This window comes from Pipistrellus kuhlii, unplaced genomic scaffold (genome assembly GCF_014108245.1).
Source record: "Pipistrellus kuhlii isolate mPipKuh1 unplaced genomic scaffold, mPipKuh1.p scaffold_m20_p_34, whole genome shotgun sequence".
Taxonomy (NCBI): Eukaryota; Metazoa; Chordata; class Mammalia; order Chiroptera; family Vespertilionidae; genus Pipistrellus; species Pipistrellus kuhlii.
This window is the reverse complement of record NW_023425534.1, coordinates 668697-687249: the sequence shown is the minus strand read 5'-3', so window position 1 is coordinate 687249 and position 18553 is coordinate 668697. Positions and strand designations below refer to the sequence as shown.

The 18553-nt window shown below is 73.0% G+C and overlaps 2 protein-coding genes across 3 annotated transcripts; both read left to right on the top strand.

The window, feature by feature from the left end:
• The first annotated feature begins 1263 nt into the window (after positions 1-1263).
• Positions 1264-2738, top strand: HES5 (hes family bHLH transcription factor 5). The gene is made up of 3 exons (XM_036460823.2): positions 1264-1657; positions 2032-2197; positions 2397-2738. Exons 1-3 carry the CDS (start codon positions 1367-1369, stop codon positions 2630-2632), a joined length of 693 nt encoding a protein of 230 aa, XP_036316716.2. The 5' UTR covers positions 1264-1366; the 3' UTR covers positions 2633-2738.
• A 2278-nt stretch (positions 2739-5016) lies between these two features.
• Positions 5017-18157, top strand: PANK4 (pantothenate kinase 4 (inactive)). Of its 2 annotated transcripts, XM_036460979.2 has the most exons (19): positions 5017-5161; positions 8192-8274; positions 8557-8771; positions 9045-9228; positions 9395-9487; positions 9699-9852; positions 10899-11080; positions 11725-11806; positions 12409-12512; positions 12835-12990; positions 13446-13558; positions 13708-13795; positions 14737-14888; positions 15837-15892; positions 16066-16115; positions 16433-16537; positions 16762-16862; positions 16966-17034; positions 17688-18157. In XM_036460979.2, the coding sequence occupies exons 1-19, from the start codon at positions 5038-5040 to the stop codon at positions 17899-17901; spliced, it is 2325 nt and encodes a 774-aa protein (XP_036316872.1). In that variant the 5' UTR covers positions 5017-5037; the 3' UTR covers positions 17902-18157. The 2 variants fall into 2 exon arrangements, with proteins under 2 accessions (XP_036316872.1, XP_036316873.1); XM_036460980.2 differs by lacking the exon at positions 16066-16115 and having other exon boundaries at positions 16467-16537.
• The last annotated feature ends 396 nt before the right edge of the window (positions 18158-18553 follow it).

Genomic DNA, 18553 nt, shown 5'->3' with positions numbered 1-18553 from the left:
AGGCTGTGGGCATGAGGGCCCCACCCCAGGGGCACACCGGCGCAGCCTCACTCTGGCACCCGCAGAGCCTGCAGCACCCGCCAGCCCCCACCACGGTGCCAGCCCCTGCCCGTGCCCGGGCTGTGCGCAGGGGTGGGCGTGTGGCCTGGCTGCCCATCACCCTGGAGCCTCTGCCGTTGGCACCAAACGAGCCGGTCTCTGGGGTGGGGTCCCGTCTGCTCACAGCGCGGCCCTCCGCCCTCAGTGTCGCCCGCCTCCCCACAGCATGAGGGAGGTGTAGGCAGGGGCGTGGGGGGGGGGGACCAAGTACCAGAGGGGGATGTGGGCAGGGCTGCCTCTCCTCCTGAGGGTTCACCCTTGGAACCCCTGGCCCACCTCATCCAAGGTGACAGCTGCCGTGGGCCACCCAGTGCCAGCTCCACAGCCCCGACACCGTCCTGCTCCCCAGTGGGTCCTCTGGGGTCCCCATAGGCCCCTCAAGGCTGCCAGGACCCCTGCGGGTGGGTCTGACGGCCCCTGGGAGGGCTCTGGAGTTCCAGCCACACCAGGGCGGCTGTGCCCAGATTTAAAACGGGGCTGACGTGCCTGATGCCAGCCATGGCTGTCCGAGCGAGCGGAGGCCCTGTCTCCCCTCACCCCCCCCCCCCGCACCCCCGCCCGGCTGGGCCCCACCCAGTCCCCTGTGGAGAGCCAGGAGGGTGGTGTTCTGGGCAGAGGGCGCTCCCAGCAGGCCGGTACCAGGATGATGGGTTTTCCCTGTGGGTCCTGAGGGCCTGTCTGAGCTGGTACCACTTTTGAGGGGACTCCGGGCTGCCCTGCTCCGCCCTCATGCCTGCCACCTGGCACCCCCTTCAGAACGTCCAGGCAGAACCAGCCTGGCCGTGCCCCCAGGCTGTGCGGCCTGGGCAGTGAGAGCCCGGGTGGACTCTGGCCACATGGGGGGCACCTGTGGGTTCACAGCACCCGAGATGCCCGGCCTGACATGCTGCTCCTGGGGGCACTGGCTGGGGGGGCTCTGTGCTGGGCCCGGCACCCTCTCTGGCTCCTGGACACTCCCTGAAGCCATCGTGGAGGCAGGGCAGCCCGAGTTTCCCTCGGGAGAAGTCCTGTGTCCCAGGTGACACCCCGGGACCCACCACAGAGGCCCCTGGTCCACCTGTGCATGGGGTGGCCGCCCTCCCCGGGGCAGCAGGTCCCTGTGGGGAGGTGCCCGCAGCCAGGAAGCCGGTGCACTGGTCCCTGATCTGCCCGCCAGCAGGGGACGGGAGGAAGGGGAGGGCAGGGGAGAGGAGGGAGAGGAGGTCGTGTCCCCCTCCCCCGCCTGGGAAACGGCGGCACACTGAGGCGCGGGCCGGCGTCAGGCCGGATGCTAATGAGGGCGCGTTCCCACAGCCGGACATTGTGCGGCCCACCTGCTCCCGCGGCTTTGTGCCCGCCATTCACATGCTGCTGTGTGCGGCCGCCATTGGCCGCGAGCGTGGGAACCGCCGCGGCGCCCGGGCCCCAGGGCCAGCCCGCCCCGCCGCCTATAAAGCCGCTCCGCCCGCTGCCAGCTCTGCTCCCGCCGCTCCGGCTCCGGTGCCCGCTCCCGCTCTCCGCCAGCATGGCCCCCGGCGCCGCCGCCCTGGAGCTGCTGAGCCCCAAAGAGAAGAACCGAGTAAGTGCGCGCCCGCCCCGCGCCCCCCTCCCCGGTCCCGCGCTCCCTCTCCGCGCCCCGCGCTCGCTCTCCGCGCCCCGCGCTCCCCTCCCCGCGCCCCGCGCTCCCCCTCCGCGCCCCGCGCTCCCCTCTCCGCGCCCCGCGCTCCCCTCTCCGCGCCCCGCGCTCCCCTCTCCGCGCCCCGCGCTCCCCTCCCGGGCCCCGAGCCCCGCGCGCCCTCCCCGGCCCCGCGCGCCCTCCTCGGCCCCGCGCTCCCCTCCCCAGCCCCGAGCCCCGTGCACCCTCCTAGGCCCCGCGCCCCGCGTTCCCCTCCCCGCTCCCTGACACCTTCTCCCCCCGCCCCGCGGCCCGCGCCTGACGCCTCCCCGCCGCAGCTGCGGAAGCCCGTGGTGGAGAAGATGCGCCGTGACCGCATCAACAGCAGCATCGAGCAGCTCAAGCTGCTGCTGGAGCAGGAGTTCGCGCGGCACCAGCCCAACTCCAAGCTGGAGAAGGCAGACATCCTGGAGATGGCCGTCAGCTACCTGAAGCACAGCAAAGGTGAGCCCGCGCCCCGCTTCCACCTGCGCCCCGCCCCGCGCCCCCTGCCCGCCCCGCTGCGCCCCGCTCTGCGCCCCCCTGCCCGCCCCGCCCCGCGCCCCCTGCGCCCCGCTCTGCGCCCTCCTGCCCGCCCCGCTCCGCGCCCCCCGCCCCGCCCGCGCCCCCGCTGCCCGCCCCGCTCACGGCCGCCTCCCCGCAGCCTTCGCCGCCGCGGGCCCGCAGAGCCGGCGGCAGGACTTCCGCGAGGGCTACGCGTGGTGCCTGCAGGAGGCCGTGCAGTTCCTGGCGCTGCACGCGGCCGGCGACGCGCAGATGAAGCTGCTCTGCCACTTTCAGCGCCCGCCGCCCGCGCCCCCCACCCCTCACCCCGCGGCCAAGGCCGGCCCCGCGGCGCCCCAGCACCAGCCGCCCCGCGGCCTCTGGCGGCCCTGGTGACCGAGGGCCAGCGGTGCGCGGGGCAGGGCCGCCCGGCCCCGGCCCGGCCTCCGGAGAACGCGCCGCAGAGACCCGAGCCCGCACCCCCAGCCGCCTGCGCCGGCCGGCCCGCGGGCTGTTTGCGTCGCGGCAGTGACTCCGGGAAGGGGGGGGTGTGACGTCCCAGCGGGACCCCCGCTCGCGGAGACCGTCTCCGCTGCCCGCCGGCCGGCCTGGCGGGGCGTTGCCTTCCGTGAAGGCGGAACCTAGTGCGTCCTCATAGGAAGCGTGTCAGCCCCGAGGGGCGGAGGGACCGGCCGCCGCTCCCAGCGGTGCGGGCGGGTCCCCACTCTGATCCTCACAGGATCCTGGGCGGGGGTGCTCCGGGCCTGGCTCTGTACTCAGAATCTGAACTGCTGTTCTCGGATTTCCAATAAAATCTGGCTCCCTGTCCTCGCTGTCCTCCCGTTCCTGTTCCTCCGCAGCCGCCGCCCCACGGGGAGGGGAGGGCACTAGTGAGTGCAACTGCGGGTGGGACCCTGGGGTCACAGGACCAAGGGCTGGGTGCTGGGAGGGAGCAGGGGAGGAAGGGAGAAGCTGAGAGGGAGGAGGAAGGGAGAAGCTGGGAGGGAGGAGGGGAGGAAGGGAGAAGCTGGGAGGGAGCAGGGGAGGGAGAAGCTGGGAGGGAGCAGGGGAGGAAGGGAGAAGCTGAGAGGGAGGAGGGAGGAAGGGAGAAGCTGGGAAGAAGGCAAGGGAGGAGCTGGGAGGGAGGAGGGGAGGAAGGAAGGAGCTGGGAGGGAGGAAGGGAGAAGCTGGGAGGGAGGAGGGGAGGGAAGAGGGAAGGAAGGGAGGAGCTGGGAGGGTGAGGCAGGAGGGGGGACAGCCGGAGGCCTGGATCCCTGCCCCAGCCTCCCTGCTCAGGACCTTCCCGCTCTGCCCTGGGAGGCCCCGCCCGCCCGCACCGGGGCGCTCGCTGCCACAGCAGGGCTTCAGCCGGTCCAAACACACAGCTTCCCGCTGGCCAGCAGCACCCACCCCTGGACAGGCCCCGGGGGCCCCCGCCCTCCCTGCTGGAGGGACAGGCAGTGCAGCCCACAGGGGGTGATGGAGTGAATCTAGAGGCGTCCTGACACGCCACGGGCAAAATGTGGGACCAGGAGACATCATTTCCAGAGACGCGGCCCAGCCCGCCCCTCCTTCCAGCTCCGCACTCCCCTCCTGCCCTCTTCCCTCCCTCTCCATCTCCTCTGCAGGCCATGCCCACCGGCGCCCCCTCCCGGCCAGCCCAGTGCCTGCGGAGGCCCCGGGAGCAGTGAGCCCGGGACCGGGAGCGCCTCTTACTGCAGGGGCAGCAGGCACGCCACAGGCACCCCCTGCCCAGGGTCCCGGCTGAGAGCCTCTTGGGAGCAGACCCTGCACCCTTCCACCCAGCATCCCGCCCAGAGCCGCACCCCCACCCCCAGGAAGACACCTGCCAGGCTGCCTCCCCGGGCCCGATGCCCGGCCCCTCCTGTCTGTCAGCCTGGAGTCTCAGCTCCACGGGCATCCGGCTCGCCAGGAGGCGGCCGAGGCCCCGAGAAAGGAAGTTACCGACCTGGGTCACTGGCAGGCCGGCGTCAAGGCCACTTGGGGGACCCCTCTGTCCGCTCCCAACACTTCTTTCCCAAAGCGCCCCAGTGTCTGAGGGGGACACGTCGGAGCCGGGTCCCCAGCACCACCACGGTGCCGTCCCAGCGCTGGGAGATGCTCAGCCCATGGATCCCCTCGCGGCAGAGGCTGCTCCTCCAGGCGGGCTCCGGCCTCTCCGCGGCTGGGCCGCCAGAGCTCACCGCCTCCCGGCTCAGAGCGGCACGTCCGTCTGCGCTGCCCTCGAGGGCACGGTCCCCAACACCCACCTGGCCTGGGGCTTCCGGCACCCGCAGCCCAGCACCCCTGGACACCCCCGGGCAGGGGTCACCCCCAGCCCAGCACCCCTGGACACCCCCGGGCAGGGGTCACACCCAGCCCAGCACCCCTGGACACCCCGGGCAGGGGTCACCCCCAGCCCAGCACCCCTGGACACCCCGGGCAGGGGTCACACGCGCCTCCCGCGCAGGCGCCAGGCTTGCAGCCCACTGGCGGGAAATCGGTCTCCGGTGGCCGGCAAGGCCCAGTGCCCCTCTGGCCGGGCTCAGAGCACCGAGGCCGCACCGAGCAGGGTGCAGAGGTTCTGCGTTGAGCTCCCTTCCGGGCCGGGCCTCTGGGACCTCCGCCCGGGCCGCCCGCGCCGCCCGGAGCCGGTCCTCCAGCCGCCCGGACCACGGAGGGGAGCGGGGCGGGGCCGGCCCGGAGCCTCATTAGCATAATCTATGCGCGGGCGGCGTTTAGCAGTCAAATATATGCGCATATATCTCCATGGCTGATGAGGCTGGCCGGGCACATTCAAAATGGCGGAGTGCGGAGCGAGCGGCGGCGGGAGCAGCGGGGACGGCCTGGACAAGAGCATCACGCTGCCCCCCGACGAGATCTTCCGCAACCTGGAGAACGCCAAGCGCTTCGCCATAGACATCGGTAGCCGCGGGCGGGCGCGGGGACGGGGCGGCGCGCAGCGGGCGTGGGCGCGGCGGCGGGGCCGGCGGGCCGGGGGCGGTGGCAAGGACGAAGGGCGGGGCGCGGGCCGTGGGCGCGCACGGCCTGCCGGGCCTCGTAGTCAGCGGGCTGCCGGCGCGCACGGCCTGCCGGGCCTTGTAGTCCTAGGGCCGCCAGTGCGCACGCTCGTCGCGGGGGCCGGACTACAGCTCCCGGCAGGCTCCGCGCAGCGGGAGCGGGACATGCCGGGCCTTGTAGTCCGGCCTGGGGAGGGTCAGCAGCGCGGTGTGGCCTCTCCGGCCGCCTGGGGTGGCTGCCCGGGCCCGCGACAGGTCTGGGCCAGGATGTGGACGGGCGGGAGCCCCGGCTTTGGCCACGGAAGCCTTGACGGCCGCCCGGAGCCCAAACCGGCTGGCCCTGATTTCAGCCGGTGGCCGTTTGGCGGGAGTTTCGATGACCTGGACGTGGGAGCTTGGAACCTCTGCCGGCCTCTGGCCAGAGCCTCCGAGTCTCCCGGGGGCTGCAGGGGAGCCCCAGGCCCGCTCTCGCCCCCGCCGCTCCCAGGCCCTGCCCCTCTCACTGCACAGGCCCCGTGCTCCCTCCCAGCATCCCGCTGTCACCGGACACTGAGCGGGGAGGTCACCTCGCTGGTAGGCAGCCAGCCCTCGGCCTGCCACGCTGCTGCTCTGCCCACCTATGAGGACAGAGGGCCTCCCGGGGTCAGCTTCCCCGGCGTGGAGGCCACAGCGGCTCTGCACCTCCTGCTGAGTTTGCCCACCTCCGAGTGGGCAGTGTCCCCTGCCCTCCAGCACCTGCCCCATGGTTGCCGCTCAGTAGATGCTGGACGGACCTCACCTTTTCTCCTAGAGAAGCTGGGCCACTGGGTGGGCCTTTGCATTTATTGTGTCCCCACCGCGGGGACCAGCCCAGGCTCCACAGCTGCGCCTTTTTTTTTTTTTTTTTAAATATATTTTATTGATTTTGTACAGAGGAAGGGAGAGAGAGATAGAGAGCTAGAAACATCTATGAGAGAGAGTCATCGATCAGCTGCCTCTTGCACACCCCCTACTGGGGATATGCCGCAACCAAGGTACATGCCCTTGACCGGAATCAACCCGGGTCCCTTCGGTCCCCAAGCCAACGCTCTATCCATTGAGCCAAACCGTTCTCAGCTCCACAGCTGCGCTGGGAGCTCAGCTGGGTCAGGCGTGGGGCGCAGGTCCTGGTGGGGATGGAGACGTGGGGCGGGCCCGAGTTGCCAGCGGCTGGGTGGTAGCAGGGTTGAGATGGTTGGAGGCCAGGTAGGTGCTGGGGTGGCTGGTGCAGACCAGACTCGGTGCCCACATGCATGGGGTGCTGGTCACCCACCACCAGGCCTCCAGGGGCCCCGTCAGCCTCTCGGCCTGCTCTGCAGTCTCCTCAGTGCTGCCCACGCTGGGAGTGACCGTGGTCCGGGTGGTGGGAGCTCTGAGGTTCCGACTTTGCCTCCCTCCTTGGGGGGTTCTGCTCCGAGGAACGGCTCGGCCCTTCACGTTTCTGCAGATGGACTTGCCACGGGGCTCAGCGCGGACCTCCGGTGTGGCCCCGGGGGCCAGCTGGTGGCCCGGGAGGAGGAGCCGCTGCGGGGCCGGGAGCCGCCTGCCGCCGGGGCCAGCCCCGCGGGCTCCGTTGCCTAGGACCTCGGGGTGTTCCCAGCCTGGCCCGTCCTCTCCGGGATGCCGCTGGGCGCCGGGCGCCGTGCCTGTTTGTCAGCGCAGTGCAGGCCGGTCCTCTGCCCGGAGCCCCTGCCCGGTCTGACCCGTTGGCTCACAGATTGGCTGGTCTGCCTGCTCTGCCCTCCCTGAGCCCCGCCAGGAAGAGGCTGTTCCCGACCGGCCCTCCTGGGGGCACCGGTCAGCAGGCAGATTCCCTGTGAAAGCGCCAGGGGAGGCGCAGGGCCTGCGGGGCGGGGTGTGCAGCCCCCGGGCCCCAGCGAGGATGGGTCTGAGGCGAGGACGCTCAGAGGCGGCGGGACCGGGTCCCAGCTCCCAGGCTGGGTGAACGGAGAGCCTCTGTGTGTGGGGCGTGGGCTGGTCGGGGTGGTGGCCCTGGCAGGGTTGGTTGTGGGGGGTCCTGGGCACAGCTGAGCTGCTCCCCGAAGGCTCTGGAGGCCCCCCCCGCCCCCGCTCCAGACTGAGCCCGCACCCCCAGGTGTGCCCTGGCCCGGCTGTGCTCTGGGGGAGCCCGAGGCCCCGTCGTGGCTCCAGGACAGGCAGGCGGCATGGGCCTTGGACCGGGAAGAGCTGCGGGCTCACACCCTCCGGTGCTTTCGTGGCCCCGTAAGAAACCGGCCTTTTGTGGCTCCGAGGGAGTCACTCCCTCCGTGGCTGTGGCCGTGGCAGGGGCGGCAGGACATGGGCCTCCCGGTGTCCCCGTCTGCCCTGAGTGCTCGCCAGGGTGCAGCCTTGAAACCGGTGCCCCGGGGCCCTTCCCACCTGCCCTGACTGTCCCTCCTGCCCCCTGGGCCATGTCACCGGTGGCCTCCCGTGGTCACTCTGGGCCTCGGGCCGCCCAGCCCCAGCCAATGGGGGCAGGATGCTGCTCTCCGGCCCCCGGGGGTGGGGGGTCCTGGTGAGCGCCCCCGGTGGCTAGGACACCCCTTCGCCTCCTTCCCCGTGTCTCCACGGCACCCCCGGTGCTGCTCGGTGGAAGCACTGGGCTCGTCAGCTTCTCTCTTTGGTCACTTTCCTGACCCGCTTGAAGCTGCTGATGAGCCACACGGTTGCCTGGAGACGGGGCAGCTTCCTTCCCGGGGCCGGGGTGCAGGGACGGCGCAGCTCCGGCCGGACTGCAGGGCCTGGGAGGAGCAGAGCTGTGGGTCCTGGAGCCCAGCCTCGGGGTGGTGCCCGCCGGGCCTTCCAGTTCACGTGGCAGCACACGCCCGAGCCCACGACCACGTCCGGGAAGGAGAGCACCGGGCTGGGCTCGGTGCCTCCGTCCGCCTCTCAGCGCCGTGTCTGTCTGTCTCACCAGGCGGGTCGCTGACCAAGCTGGCCTACTACTCCACCGTCCAGCACAAAGTGGCCAGAGTGAGGTCCTTCGACCACGCGGGCCAGGTGGGCGGGGTGTCCGGGGGGCGGGGCGCCCGGGCTATGGGGGCCTGGCATCCCGGCCTCGGGCTGCTGTCCCTGAGCCGCTCCCCCAGGTCCGCGCGGCCCCTGCGCTCCCGGGGGGCTTCCTGGTGTCCGTGTCGCCCCCTCTCGCTCCTCGCGAAGCTCCTTCCCCCAGGAGCCTGCCCCCGCGGCTCTGCGTTTCTGGGTGACGGAAACGGGTGGGCGCGAGGCGGCTGGTCTCGGGTCTCCCCTCCCGCACGGCACACAGACCCCCCTCCGCCCCAGGACGCGGAGCGGGACCGCGAGTCGCCCTACGAGATCTCCGTCCAGGAGGAGGTGACGCCCCGGCTGCACTTCATCAAGTTCGAGAACAGCTACATCGAGGCCTGCCTGGACTTCGTCCGGGACCACCTGGTCAACACCGAGACCAAGGTCATCCACGCCACCGGGGGCGGGGCCTACAAGTTCAAGGACCTCATCGAGCAGAAGCTGGGGCTGCGGTAAGGGGACCACAGGCCCCGGGCCTACAGCCGGCTGCCCGTGGCCCAACCCCAGGACAGAAGGGGCAGGAAGGCTGCAGCCCGGGGGCGGGGCGGGGCGGGGCTTCAGGCGCACTCAGCGCGGGGGGCCGGCCTGTGTGCCCCGCACAGAGGGCCCTGGCCTTCCCGGCCGCTCGGCCGGGGACCTCGTGCCTGGGGGTGAGGGGCTGCGCTCGGCAGCAGGAGGGCGTCCGGGACGCGGGCCCGGCTGCTTCAGGGCCCCCTCCCCCGCAGCGTGGCCAAGGAGGACGTGATGACCTGCCTGATAAAGGGCTGCAACTTCGTGCTGAAGAACATCCCACATGAGGCCTTCGCGTACCAGAAAGACGCCGACCCCGAGTTCCGCTTCCAGACCAACCACCCCCACATCTTCCCCTACCTCCTGGTCAACATCGGCTCCGGCGTGTCCATCGTGAAGGTGAGCTGGCCCGCCGAGGCGCGGCCGCAGGGGGCTCGGCAGGCGAGGGACCTGGCCCGGCCTGGCGGGTACGGCACCAGCCCCGCGCAGAGCTCCCGGCATCGTCAGCAGTACGGTCCCCGCGTCGCCGGCAGTGGCTGGCCGCTCACCGGCGCCTCCCCCGCAGGTGGAGACGGAGGACCGGTTCGAGTGGATCGGAGGCAGCTCCATCGGCGGCGGCACCTTCTGGGGGCTCGGGGCGCTGCTCACCAGGACGCAGGTGCTGGCCGGGGGCTCGGGCTGCAGCTCCCCCTGGGGCTCCCCTCGGCCTCGCCCCACCGTCGGGGCCCCGAAGGGCGGGTGCATCCTGTCGGCAGCACAAGCTCGGCTGCGGGTCCTGGGCGGCCTGTCCCCCTCGCTCCTGGGCTTGGCTTCGAGGCCGGGGTCCTTCCCACACCCACACCTCGCTGCTCCCCGCTCCGTCCCTGCAGAAGTTCGACGAGCTGCTGCACCTGGCCGCCAGGGGGCAGCACGCCAACGTGGACATGCTGGTGCAGGACATCTATGGCGGCGCCCACCAGACGCTGGGGCTCAGCGGCAACCTCATCGCCAGCAGCTTCGGGAAGTCGGCCACCACCGACCAAGGTACGTCAACTCGCCCTCCTGCCCCTGCCCTGCCCTCCTCGGTGCCCCCCCCGCCCTCCCCGGTGCCCCCCCCCGCCCTCCCCGGTGCCCCCCCGCCCTCCCGGTGCCCCCCCGCCCTCCCCGGTGCCCCCCCCACCCTCCCCAGTGCCCCCCCCCCGCCCTCCCCGGTGCCCCCCCGCCCTCCCGGTGCCCCCCCCCACCCTCCCCAGTGCCCCCCCCACCCTCCCCGGTGCCCCCCCGCCCTCCCCGGTGCCCCCCCCCGCCCTCCCGGTGCCCCCGCCCCGCCCTCCCGGTGCCCCCCCCCGCCCTCCCCAGGTGCCCCCCCGCCCTCCCGGTGCCCCCCCCCCGCCCTCCCCGGGTGCCCCCCCGCCCTCCCGGTGCCCCCCCCACCCTCCCCGGTGCCCCCCGCGCCCTCCCCGGTGCCCCCCCCCGCCCTCCCGGTGCCCCCCCCCGCCCTCCCCGGTGCCCCCTCCCCCCGCCCTCCCCGGTCCCCACTCCCCTGCCCCGGCCCCCCCCGCCCTCCCCGGTGCCCCCCCGCCCTCCCCGGTGCCCCCCCCGCCCTCCCCGGTGCCCCCCCCGCCCTCCCGGTGCCCCCCCCCTGCCCCGGCCCCCCGCCCAGCGCCGTCCCGCCCTCCCCGGTGCCCCCCCCGCCCCGGCCCCCCGCCCAGCGCCGTCCCGCCCTCCCCAGTGCCCCCCCCGCCCCGGCCCCCCGCCCTGCCCTCCCGGTGCCCCCCCCGCCCTCCCCGGTGCCCCCCCCGCCCTCCCCGGGTACCCCCCCTCCCTCCCGGTGCCCCCCCCCCGCCTCCCCGGTGCCCCCCCCGCCCTCCCGGTGCCCCCCCCGCCCTCCCCGGTGCCCCCCCGCCCTCCCCGGGTACCCCCCCCGCCCTCCCCGGGTACCCCCCCCGCCCTCCCGGTGCCCCCCCCCGCCCTCCCGGTGCCCCCCCCGCCCTCCCCAGTGCCCCCCCCGCCCTCCCGGTGCCCCCCCCGCCCTCCCCGGTGCCCCCCCCCCCGCCCCGGCCCCCCGCCCAGCGCCGTCCCGCCCGCAGAGTTCTTCCCGGAGGACATGGCCAAGAGCCTGCTGCACATGATCAGCAACGACATCGGGCAGCTCGCCTGCTTCTACGCCCGGCTGCACGGCCTGGACCGCGTGTACTTCGGCGGCTTCTTCATCCGCGGCCACCCAGTCACCATGCGGACCATCACCTACAGCATCAGCTTCTTCTCCAAGGTGCGCCCGCCGCCACCCATGCCCGCTGGCCGCCTGTGACCGCCACCCATGCCCGCTGGCCGCCTGTGACCGCCACCCATGCCCGCTGGCCGCCTGTGCCCGCCACCCATGCCCGCCCGGCCGCCTGTGACCGCCCGCCCATGCCCGCCCGGCCCCCTGTGACCGCCCGCCCATGCCCGCCCGGCCCCCTGTGACCGCCCGCCCATGCCCGCCCGGCCCCCTGTGACCGCCACCCGTGCCCGCCGGCCCCCTGTGCCCGCCACCCGTGCCCACCGGCCCCCTGTGACCGCCCAGCCCCAGTGCCCCCCCCACTGCCCACCACCCCAGTGCCCGCCCGCCCGGCCTCCCTCCGCTCCCCTGTGAGCCGGCAGGTGACCGTCTCCCTGTGAGCGCGGCAGACTCCGGGCCGGCGGCGGGCGGACGGGCGGGCGGACGGGCGGGCGGGTCGGCGTTCATCCCGTTGGGGTCGTCCCCCCGTATTTCCTGAAGGACGGCCTTTCGTCTGCGTTCCACCCAGTCCCGTTGGCACATCGCGCGGACGACTCAGGACCCCCATCCCCCGTCCGGCGGGGTTGGGGTTGGGGTTGGGGGCAGAGCAGGTGGACTAGCCAGTCACAGCCTGCGCCTCGGGCTCTGCGTTGCAGGGGGAGGTCCAGGCGCTGTTCCTGAGGCACGAAGGCTACCTGGGCGCCATCGGGGCCTTTCTCAAGGGAGCCGAGCAGGACAGTGAGTGGGTGCGGCGGGGGGACCTGCGGCCGGGAGGGGTGGTGGGCACAGGTGATGGGGGAGGGGGCCTGCGGAGGGGGAGGGCGTGGTGGGCACAGGTGAGGGGGGAGGGGGGCCTGCGGAGGGGGAGGGCGTGGTGGGCACAGGTGTGGGGGGGGGGGGGCCTGCGGAGGGGGAGGGCGTGGTGGGCACAGGTGAGGGGGGAGGGGGGCCTGCGGAGGGGGAAAGCGTGGTGGGCACAGGTGAGGGGGGAGGGGGGCCTGCGGAGGGGGAGGGCGTGGTGGGCACAGGTGAGGGGGGAGGGGGGCCTGCGGAGGGGGAGGGCGTGGTGGGCACAGGTGAGGGTGGGTGGGGGCCTGGCCGGGTGGCTGTTGGTGGGACGGCGTCCGGACTCAGAGGTGCAGGTTCCGTTCCCCGGAGGCACCTGCCCGGGGTTGGGGTCGGTCGGGCGTGGTGCCCGCGGGAGGCAGCGATGGTGTCCCTCCCTCCGCTCCTCTGAGTCAGTGCGCACACCGCGGGCGAGGATTGAGTAAATGGGTGAAACGAACTGGGGCGCACAGCAGGCTCCGGGGTGCTGGCCGGTAACACCCTTCTCCCTCCAGACCCCGACCAGTACAGCTGGGGCGAGAACTACGCGGGCAGCTCCGGGCTGATGAGCTCGGCCCCCGAGCTCGGCCCCGCGCAGGGCACCCTGAAGGGCGGCACGGTGAGTGTGCTGCCGGCCGGTCCGCATGCGGGGCTGGGGCCGGCTCACAGGCCCCGGGCGTCCCGCTGGCAGGAAGCGACGGGGAGAGGTGGGCGGCCGGGAGGGCGACTGACCGGGAGGGCGACTGACTGGGAGGGTGACTGACCCTGAGGGTGACTGACCGAGGGCGACTGACTTCGCTGGGAGCAGACAGGGTCCAGCGGGCGGAGGGCACCGCAGGCCCTGGCGGGCGGGCCCCGAGGTGGGGCTCTGCTGGCCTCTCCCCAGGCAGCTCGTTGGCCTCAGACGAAGCACAGCCGATGTGCTCGCGTCCCGCCCCCAGTTCGACCTCCTGGAGATGGACCGGCTGGAGCGGCCGCTGGTCAGCCTGCCGCTGCTCCTGGACCCGGCGTCCTACGTGCCCGACACCGTGGACCTCACGGACGACGCCCTGGCCCGCAAGTACTGGCTCGGCTGCTTCGAGGACGCCCTGGACGGGGTGAGGCGCTCGGCCGGCGGGTGGCCGCCAAAGCCGGTCCCAGGCAGTGACCGGCGAGGGGCGCCGGAGCTGGCCCCTGCGGGCTGGCCGCTTCCTCCTGGGGGAGCAGTGGCTCCTGGTTCGCGGGGACGGTGAGCTGGGACGAGGCGTCCTGGGGCTCCTGGTTTACAAATCCCCGCTGGTCCCTGCGCTTCCTCCGGAGGCTCAGAGCGGCCAGCCCTGGGGCCCTGGGTCCGTTTCCTGGGCGGGTCCCTCCTGCCGGGACCCCGCGGCTCTGAGGATGGGACCCCGCGGCTCTGAGGACGGGACCCCGCGGCTCTGAGGACGGGACCCCGCGGCTCTGAGGACGGTCCCAGCCGCCTGGCCGCTCGGGGTGGAGCCGATGGCACGGCCTGAGCCCGGGCCGGCTGGAGGGCCTGCCGGGCCCCGGCCCCGCTGAGCCCCGGCCTCCGCAGGTGGTGAAGCGCGCTGTGGCCAGCCAGCCGGGGGCGGCGGACGCGGCGGAGCGGGCGGAGAAATTCCGCCACAAGTACTGGGACAAGCTGCAGACGCTGCGCCTCCAGCCCTTGTGAGCACGGTGCCCCTCCTCCCCTCCCCCCTCCCCCCCGCCAGCCCGGCCCCTCTCTGCTGTGGGCGCGGGCGCTGTGGGTGCAGGTGCTGGGAGGGTGGCCCGGACGGTGTCCGCCCGCTCAGCCCTCCTCCGGGCTCTGTCTGCAGCGCCTATGGGACCCTGACGGTGCGCAGCCTCTTGGACACGAGGGAGCACTGCCTGAATGAGTTCAACTTCCCGGACCCCTACTCCCAGGTGAGTGCGGGCACCTGACCCCCACTCCCAGGTGCGTGCGGGCGCCTGACCCCCACTCCCAGGTGCGTGCGGGCGTCTGACCCCCACTCCCAGGTGAGTGAGGGGCGTCTGACCCCAACACTCAGGTGCGTGACAGCGCCTGACCCCCACTCCCAGGTGCGTGCGGGCGTCTGACCCCAACACTCAGGTGCGTGAGGGGCGCCTGACCCCCACTCCCAGGTGACTGAGGGGCGTCTGACCCCCACTCCCAGGTGCGTGAGGGGCGTCTGACCCCCACTCCCAGGTGCGTGAGGGGCGTCTGACCCCCACTCCCAGGTGCGTGAGGGGCGTCTGACCCCCACTCCCAGGTGACTGAGGGGCGTCTGACCCCAACACTCAGGTGCGTGACGGCGCCTGACCCCCACTCCCAGGTGACTGAGGGGCGTCTGACCCCCACTCCCAGGTGACTGAGGGGCGTCTGACCCCCACTCCCAGGTGCGTGCGGGCGCCTGACCCCCACTCCCAGGTGCGTGCGGGCGGGCATGGGGTTTGGCCGCCGCCCGGCCCCAGCGCTGGGGCTGCACCTGGAGCAGCACCCGCTGAAGAGCCGCAGCCGGAGGCCGTGGGGACCCGGGTGAGAGCGCTCCCCTTGGCCAGAGGGGGTGGCGAGGGGGCCAGGGGGCGCCGGGCGGGGCTGTGGACGTGTGGGACCAGGGCCTGTGTGCTGACCAGGAGGGCGCGGCCTCCCAGGAGCGGGTTCTCCTGTGCCCGTCCCCCTGGCCTCCCGAGGCCTCGGGTTTGTGGGCTCTGTCCTGCCTCAGGGGTGACCGGGCCAGGGGCAGTCCAGGCCCCGCTCCACAGCGATCACCGGGCCAGGCGCCTGCCCGCACTGGTGCCTGAGCCGCGGCGGGAGGCTCCAGCGGGCGGCACTGCCCTCGGTCAGTCGGCTCCGTCGCCCGCAGGTGAAGCAGAAGGAGAACGGCGTGGCGCTGCGGTGCTTCCGGCAGGTGGTGCAGGCGCTGGACGCGCTGGCCTGGGAGGAGCGGCAGCTGGCGCTGGTGCGGGGCCTGCTGGCCGGCAACGTCTTCGACTGGGGCGCCAAGGCCGTGTCCGAGTGGGTGCCCCGCCCGCCTCCGGGTCCCCTCCCCCCATAGCCCTCAGGTCCCTCCCCAACTGCCCGCAGGGCTCCGGGTCCAGCAGCTGCTGAGACGGGCCCCTGGGATGGTCTCTGGGATGGCCCCTGGGATGGTCACTGGGATGGTCACTGGGATGGTCACTGGGTTGGTCCCTGGGATGGTCACTGGGATGGTCACTGGGATGGTCCCTGGGATGGTCCCTGGGATGGTCACTGGGATGGTCACTGGGTTGGTCACTGGGATGGTCACTGGGTTGGTCCCTGGGATGGTCACTGGGATGGTCATTGGGTTGGTCCCTGGGATGGTCACTGGGTTGGTCCCTGGGATGGTCACTGGGATGGTCATTGGGTTGGTCCCTGGGATGGTCACTGGGATGGTCATTGGGATGGTCCCTGGGATGGGTCACATGGAGCAGCCCGGCCCTGCCCGGCCGTGAGGAGGTAGCAGTGAGGGGACCGGGTCCTGGTTGGCTCAGCTGCTGGGGGTGGGGGAGCCCTTCCTTACCCAGATGGTGCCTGTGGGCTAGGGGTGTGGGCTTGGGGCTGACGTTCCCACTGGCCAAGGCCAGTGCTGGTCACCGCATGGAGCAGGGCCCCCCAGGAGCAGGGCCCCCTTCCCCCGTGTGGAGCAGGGCCCCCCAGGAGCAGGGCCCCCATGGGTGAAGGCCCCCGTGGAGCAGCCCCCCCGTGGAGCAGCCCCCCCCCGTGGAGCAGCCCCCCCCGTGGAGCAGCCCCCCCCCCGTGGAGCAGCCCCCCCCGTGGAGCAGCCCCCCCTCCCCCCCCGTGGAGCAGGGCCCTGTGGCGTCTGTCTGAAGTGGGAGGCCCTGTGCCTCTCGGGCGGGTGGTAGCACGGATGACCGGCCCAGCACGGTGGACAGGGAGCCGTGGCCGAGTCCTGGTGTGACTCCCTCTTTCCTCCCCGTGCAGCGTCCTCGAGTCTGACCCCCAGTTTGGGTTTGAGGAGGCGAAGAGGAAGCTGGAAGGTAGGACGCCCGGGGCGCCCCTGGGGCCGGGGTGGGTGGGAATGGGGGTGGAGGGTGAGGGTGGGATTGGGGGAGGCGGGGGTTCTGTGGAGGTGGGGGGCCACCCCCTGAGCTCTGCAGGGAAGGGGTGTGAGGTGGTTGCGGGGAGCGCTGACCGCACCCTGTGCCCCCAGAGCGGCCCTGGCTGGTGGACTCGTACGACACGTGGCTGCAGAGACTGAAGGTACACGCCGCCGCCGTCCCGGGCCACGTGCGCGGGACCAGCGGGGTCACAGGGGGGCGGGGGCCCCCACGTCCCGCCAGCACCCCGGCTGCAAGGCCCAGCTGACCGTTCCCTGTCCCGAGCCTGACCCCCCGGGGCCCCCGAGGGGGCCTGACCTCGGCTCAGAGGGCGTTGGGGGCAGCGGCTCTGGAAGCTCAGGGCCGCCCAGCGCCGGGCCCAGCAGCCCCGTCCGGGAGTGGCGGGCGGGTGGGCGGGCGGAGGGGCTGGAACGCTTGGCCGCGCTGTGCCCAACTGGACGTCCTGGTTTTGTCTTGCAGGGGCCCCCTCACAAATGTGCCTTAATTTTCGCAGATAACAGTGGAGTAGACGTCATTTTGGGAGTCTTCCCCTTTGTCAGGGAGCTTCTGTCTAGAGGGACGGAGGTGAGTGTGGGCTGCACGCGGGGCCCTTGCCCGGCTGCTCCGCCGGCAGGTAGGTGGGCGAGCAGCGGCCGGAGCCCGGGCGCCTGCCTCCACCGGGCGCTCCTCCGCGGGCCCCGGGCGGTGTCCGGCCACGCACCGCAGCTCGGGGGCGGGGAGCGTGGGGCGCAGCTGGGCTGGGGCTGCGCGGCCGGGGGGCCCCTCACACGCCGGGGTGTCTGCTGCAGGTCATCCTGGCGTGCAACTCGGGCCCCGCCCTCAACGACGTCACCTACGGCGAGTCCCTCCTCGTGGCCGAGCACATCGCAGCCATGGACCCCGTTATCCAGTAAGCCTGGCGGGGCGGGGCGGGGCGGGGCCTGGCGGGGCGGGGCCTGGCGGGGCGGGGCCTGGAGTGTCCCGTCCCCCTTCACCGCGCCCTGTGCCCACAGCTCGGCGCTCGGAGAAGAGCGGCTGCTGCTCATGCAGACGGGCTCCAGCTCGCCCTGCCTGGACCTCAGGTACCGCCGCTCGCTCCCCTGGCCCGGCCCCTCCCCGCCCCGGGCGGTCAGCCCCCTGCCCTCGGCCCGTCCCAGCATCACCACGCTCTGGCTCATGTGGGCGGGAGACGTGGACACTGGGTGCCCGGCTCTGAGGCTGCGGCCGGTCCCCTGGGCGCTGGTCCTGCTCAGGCTCCGCCCCCCCAGCCGCGTTGGCCATCTCAGTCCGCCCGGCGGTCACTCAGGCCACTGCTGACCGCAGGGCAGGAGGCAGATCCACGGTGGGACCAGATCCTTTATAATCTCTTTTTAAAATATATTTGTATCGATCACAGAGGGGAAACCGGAGAGCTAGAAGCTCGATGATGAGAGAGGATCTTTGATTGGTTGCCTCCTCATGCCCTCTACTGGGAAGGGAGCCTTGACCCTAATCGAACCTGGGACCCTTCAGTCTGCAGGCCAACGCTCTGACCACTGAGCAACACCAGCCGGGGCGGGCAGGTCCTTTAGAGGTCAGAGTAGGAGGCGTCGCTGCCGTTGCTTCCAGCCAGGCTGCCCGCGGGCCGGCCTGGGGGCCCCGCCCGGAGGGGCCTCCATGCCCGGGGGCAGACGGGGGCAGGCGGGGTGGGGTGGCCGGGCCGTCGCGGAGCCCGCCTCACTGCCTCCTCCCGCAGCCGCCTGGACGAGAGGCTGGCGGTGCTGGTGCAGGAGCGCGGTGCAGACCTGGTGGTGATCGAGGGCATGGGCCGGGCCGTGCACACCAACTACGGCGCCGCCCTGCGCTGCGAGAGCCTCAAGCTGGCGGTGCTCAAGAACCCCTGGCTGGCCACGCGCCTGGGCGGCCGGCTCTTCAGCGTCATCTTCAAGTTCGAGGCCCCGGCCCAGTGAGCCCGCCCACCGCCCGCGGGCATCGGGGACGCACTGGGCGGCACGACCCGTCGATATTTATGTTGTGCTTCTGTGACTCAGGCGGGCGCGGCGGCTGCCGGCGCCGGGCGGAGGGGCCGCTGTGTCCGTGCCGGAGGCCCGCCCGCCGGACACTCGCAGTGGATGTATTTAACTGTTAAATAACTTTTGTATATGGGAAGTACCTGTCTGCCTGTCGGCGCACAGGCGCGGCACACACCCAATAGAGTTTCTAGAGTGAGCCCGAGCTTGTGCCTCTGCTGCGCCGTCCGGAGCCTGCGGCCCTCCCCGGCGATGCCTCCGCAGCCACCCCAGAGCGAGGCCCCCACTGCTCCGCCCAGGCCGCCGTGCGGGGGACGGCAGGGCCGGGCAGCTCCGGTGAGAGCCGGCGAGCGGAGCCTCAGGGCCCCGAGGGCTCTCGGCAGCAGGTGCGTCTTCAGAGCTCCTCAGACCTTGTGTGGCCTGAGCCTGTGCCCACAGCCCTGCCTGGGCGTGGGAGCTCCGTGGCCCAGCCCTGGCGGTGGCACCGGTGGCAGGAGCCCCTTTCCCTGGCTGCTCCCCCAACGGGACGTGTCCTTGGGGTGCAGGCTGGCATCACGCAAGACGCCATTGGGGACCTGCAAGGCCCCGCGTG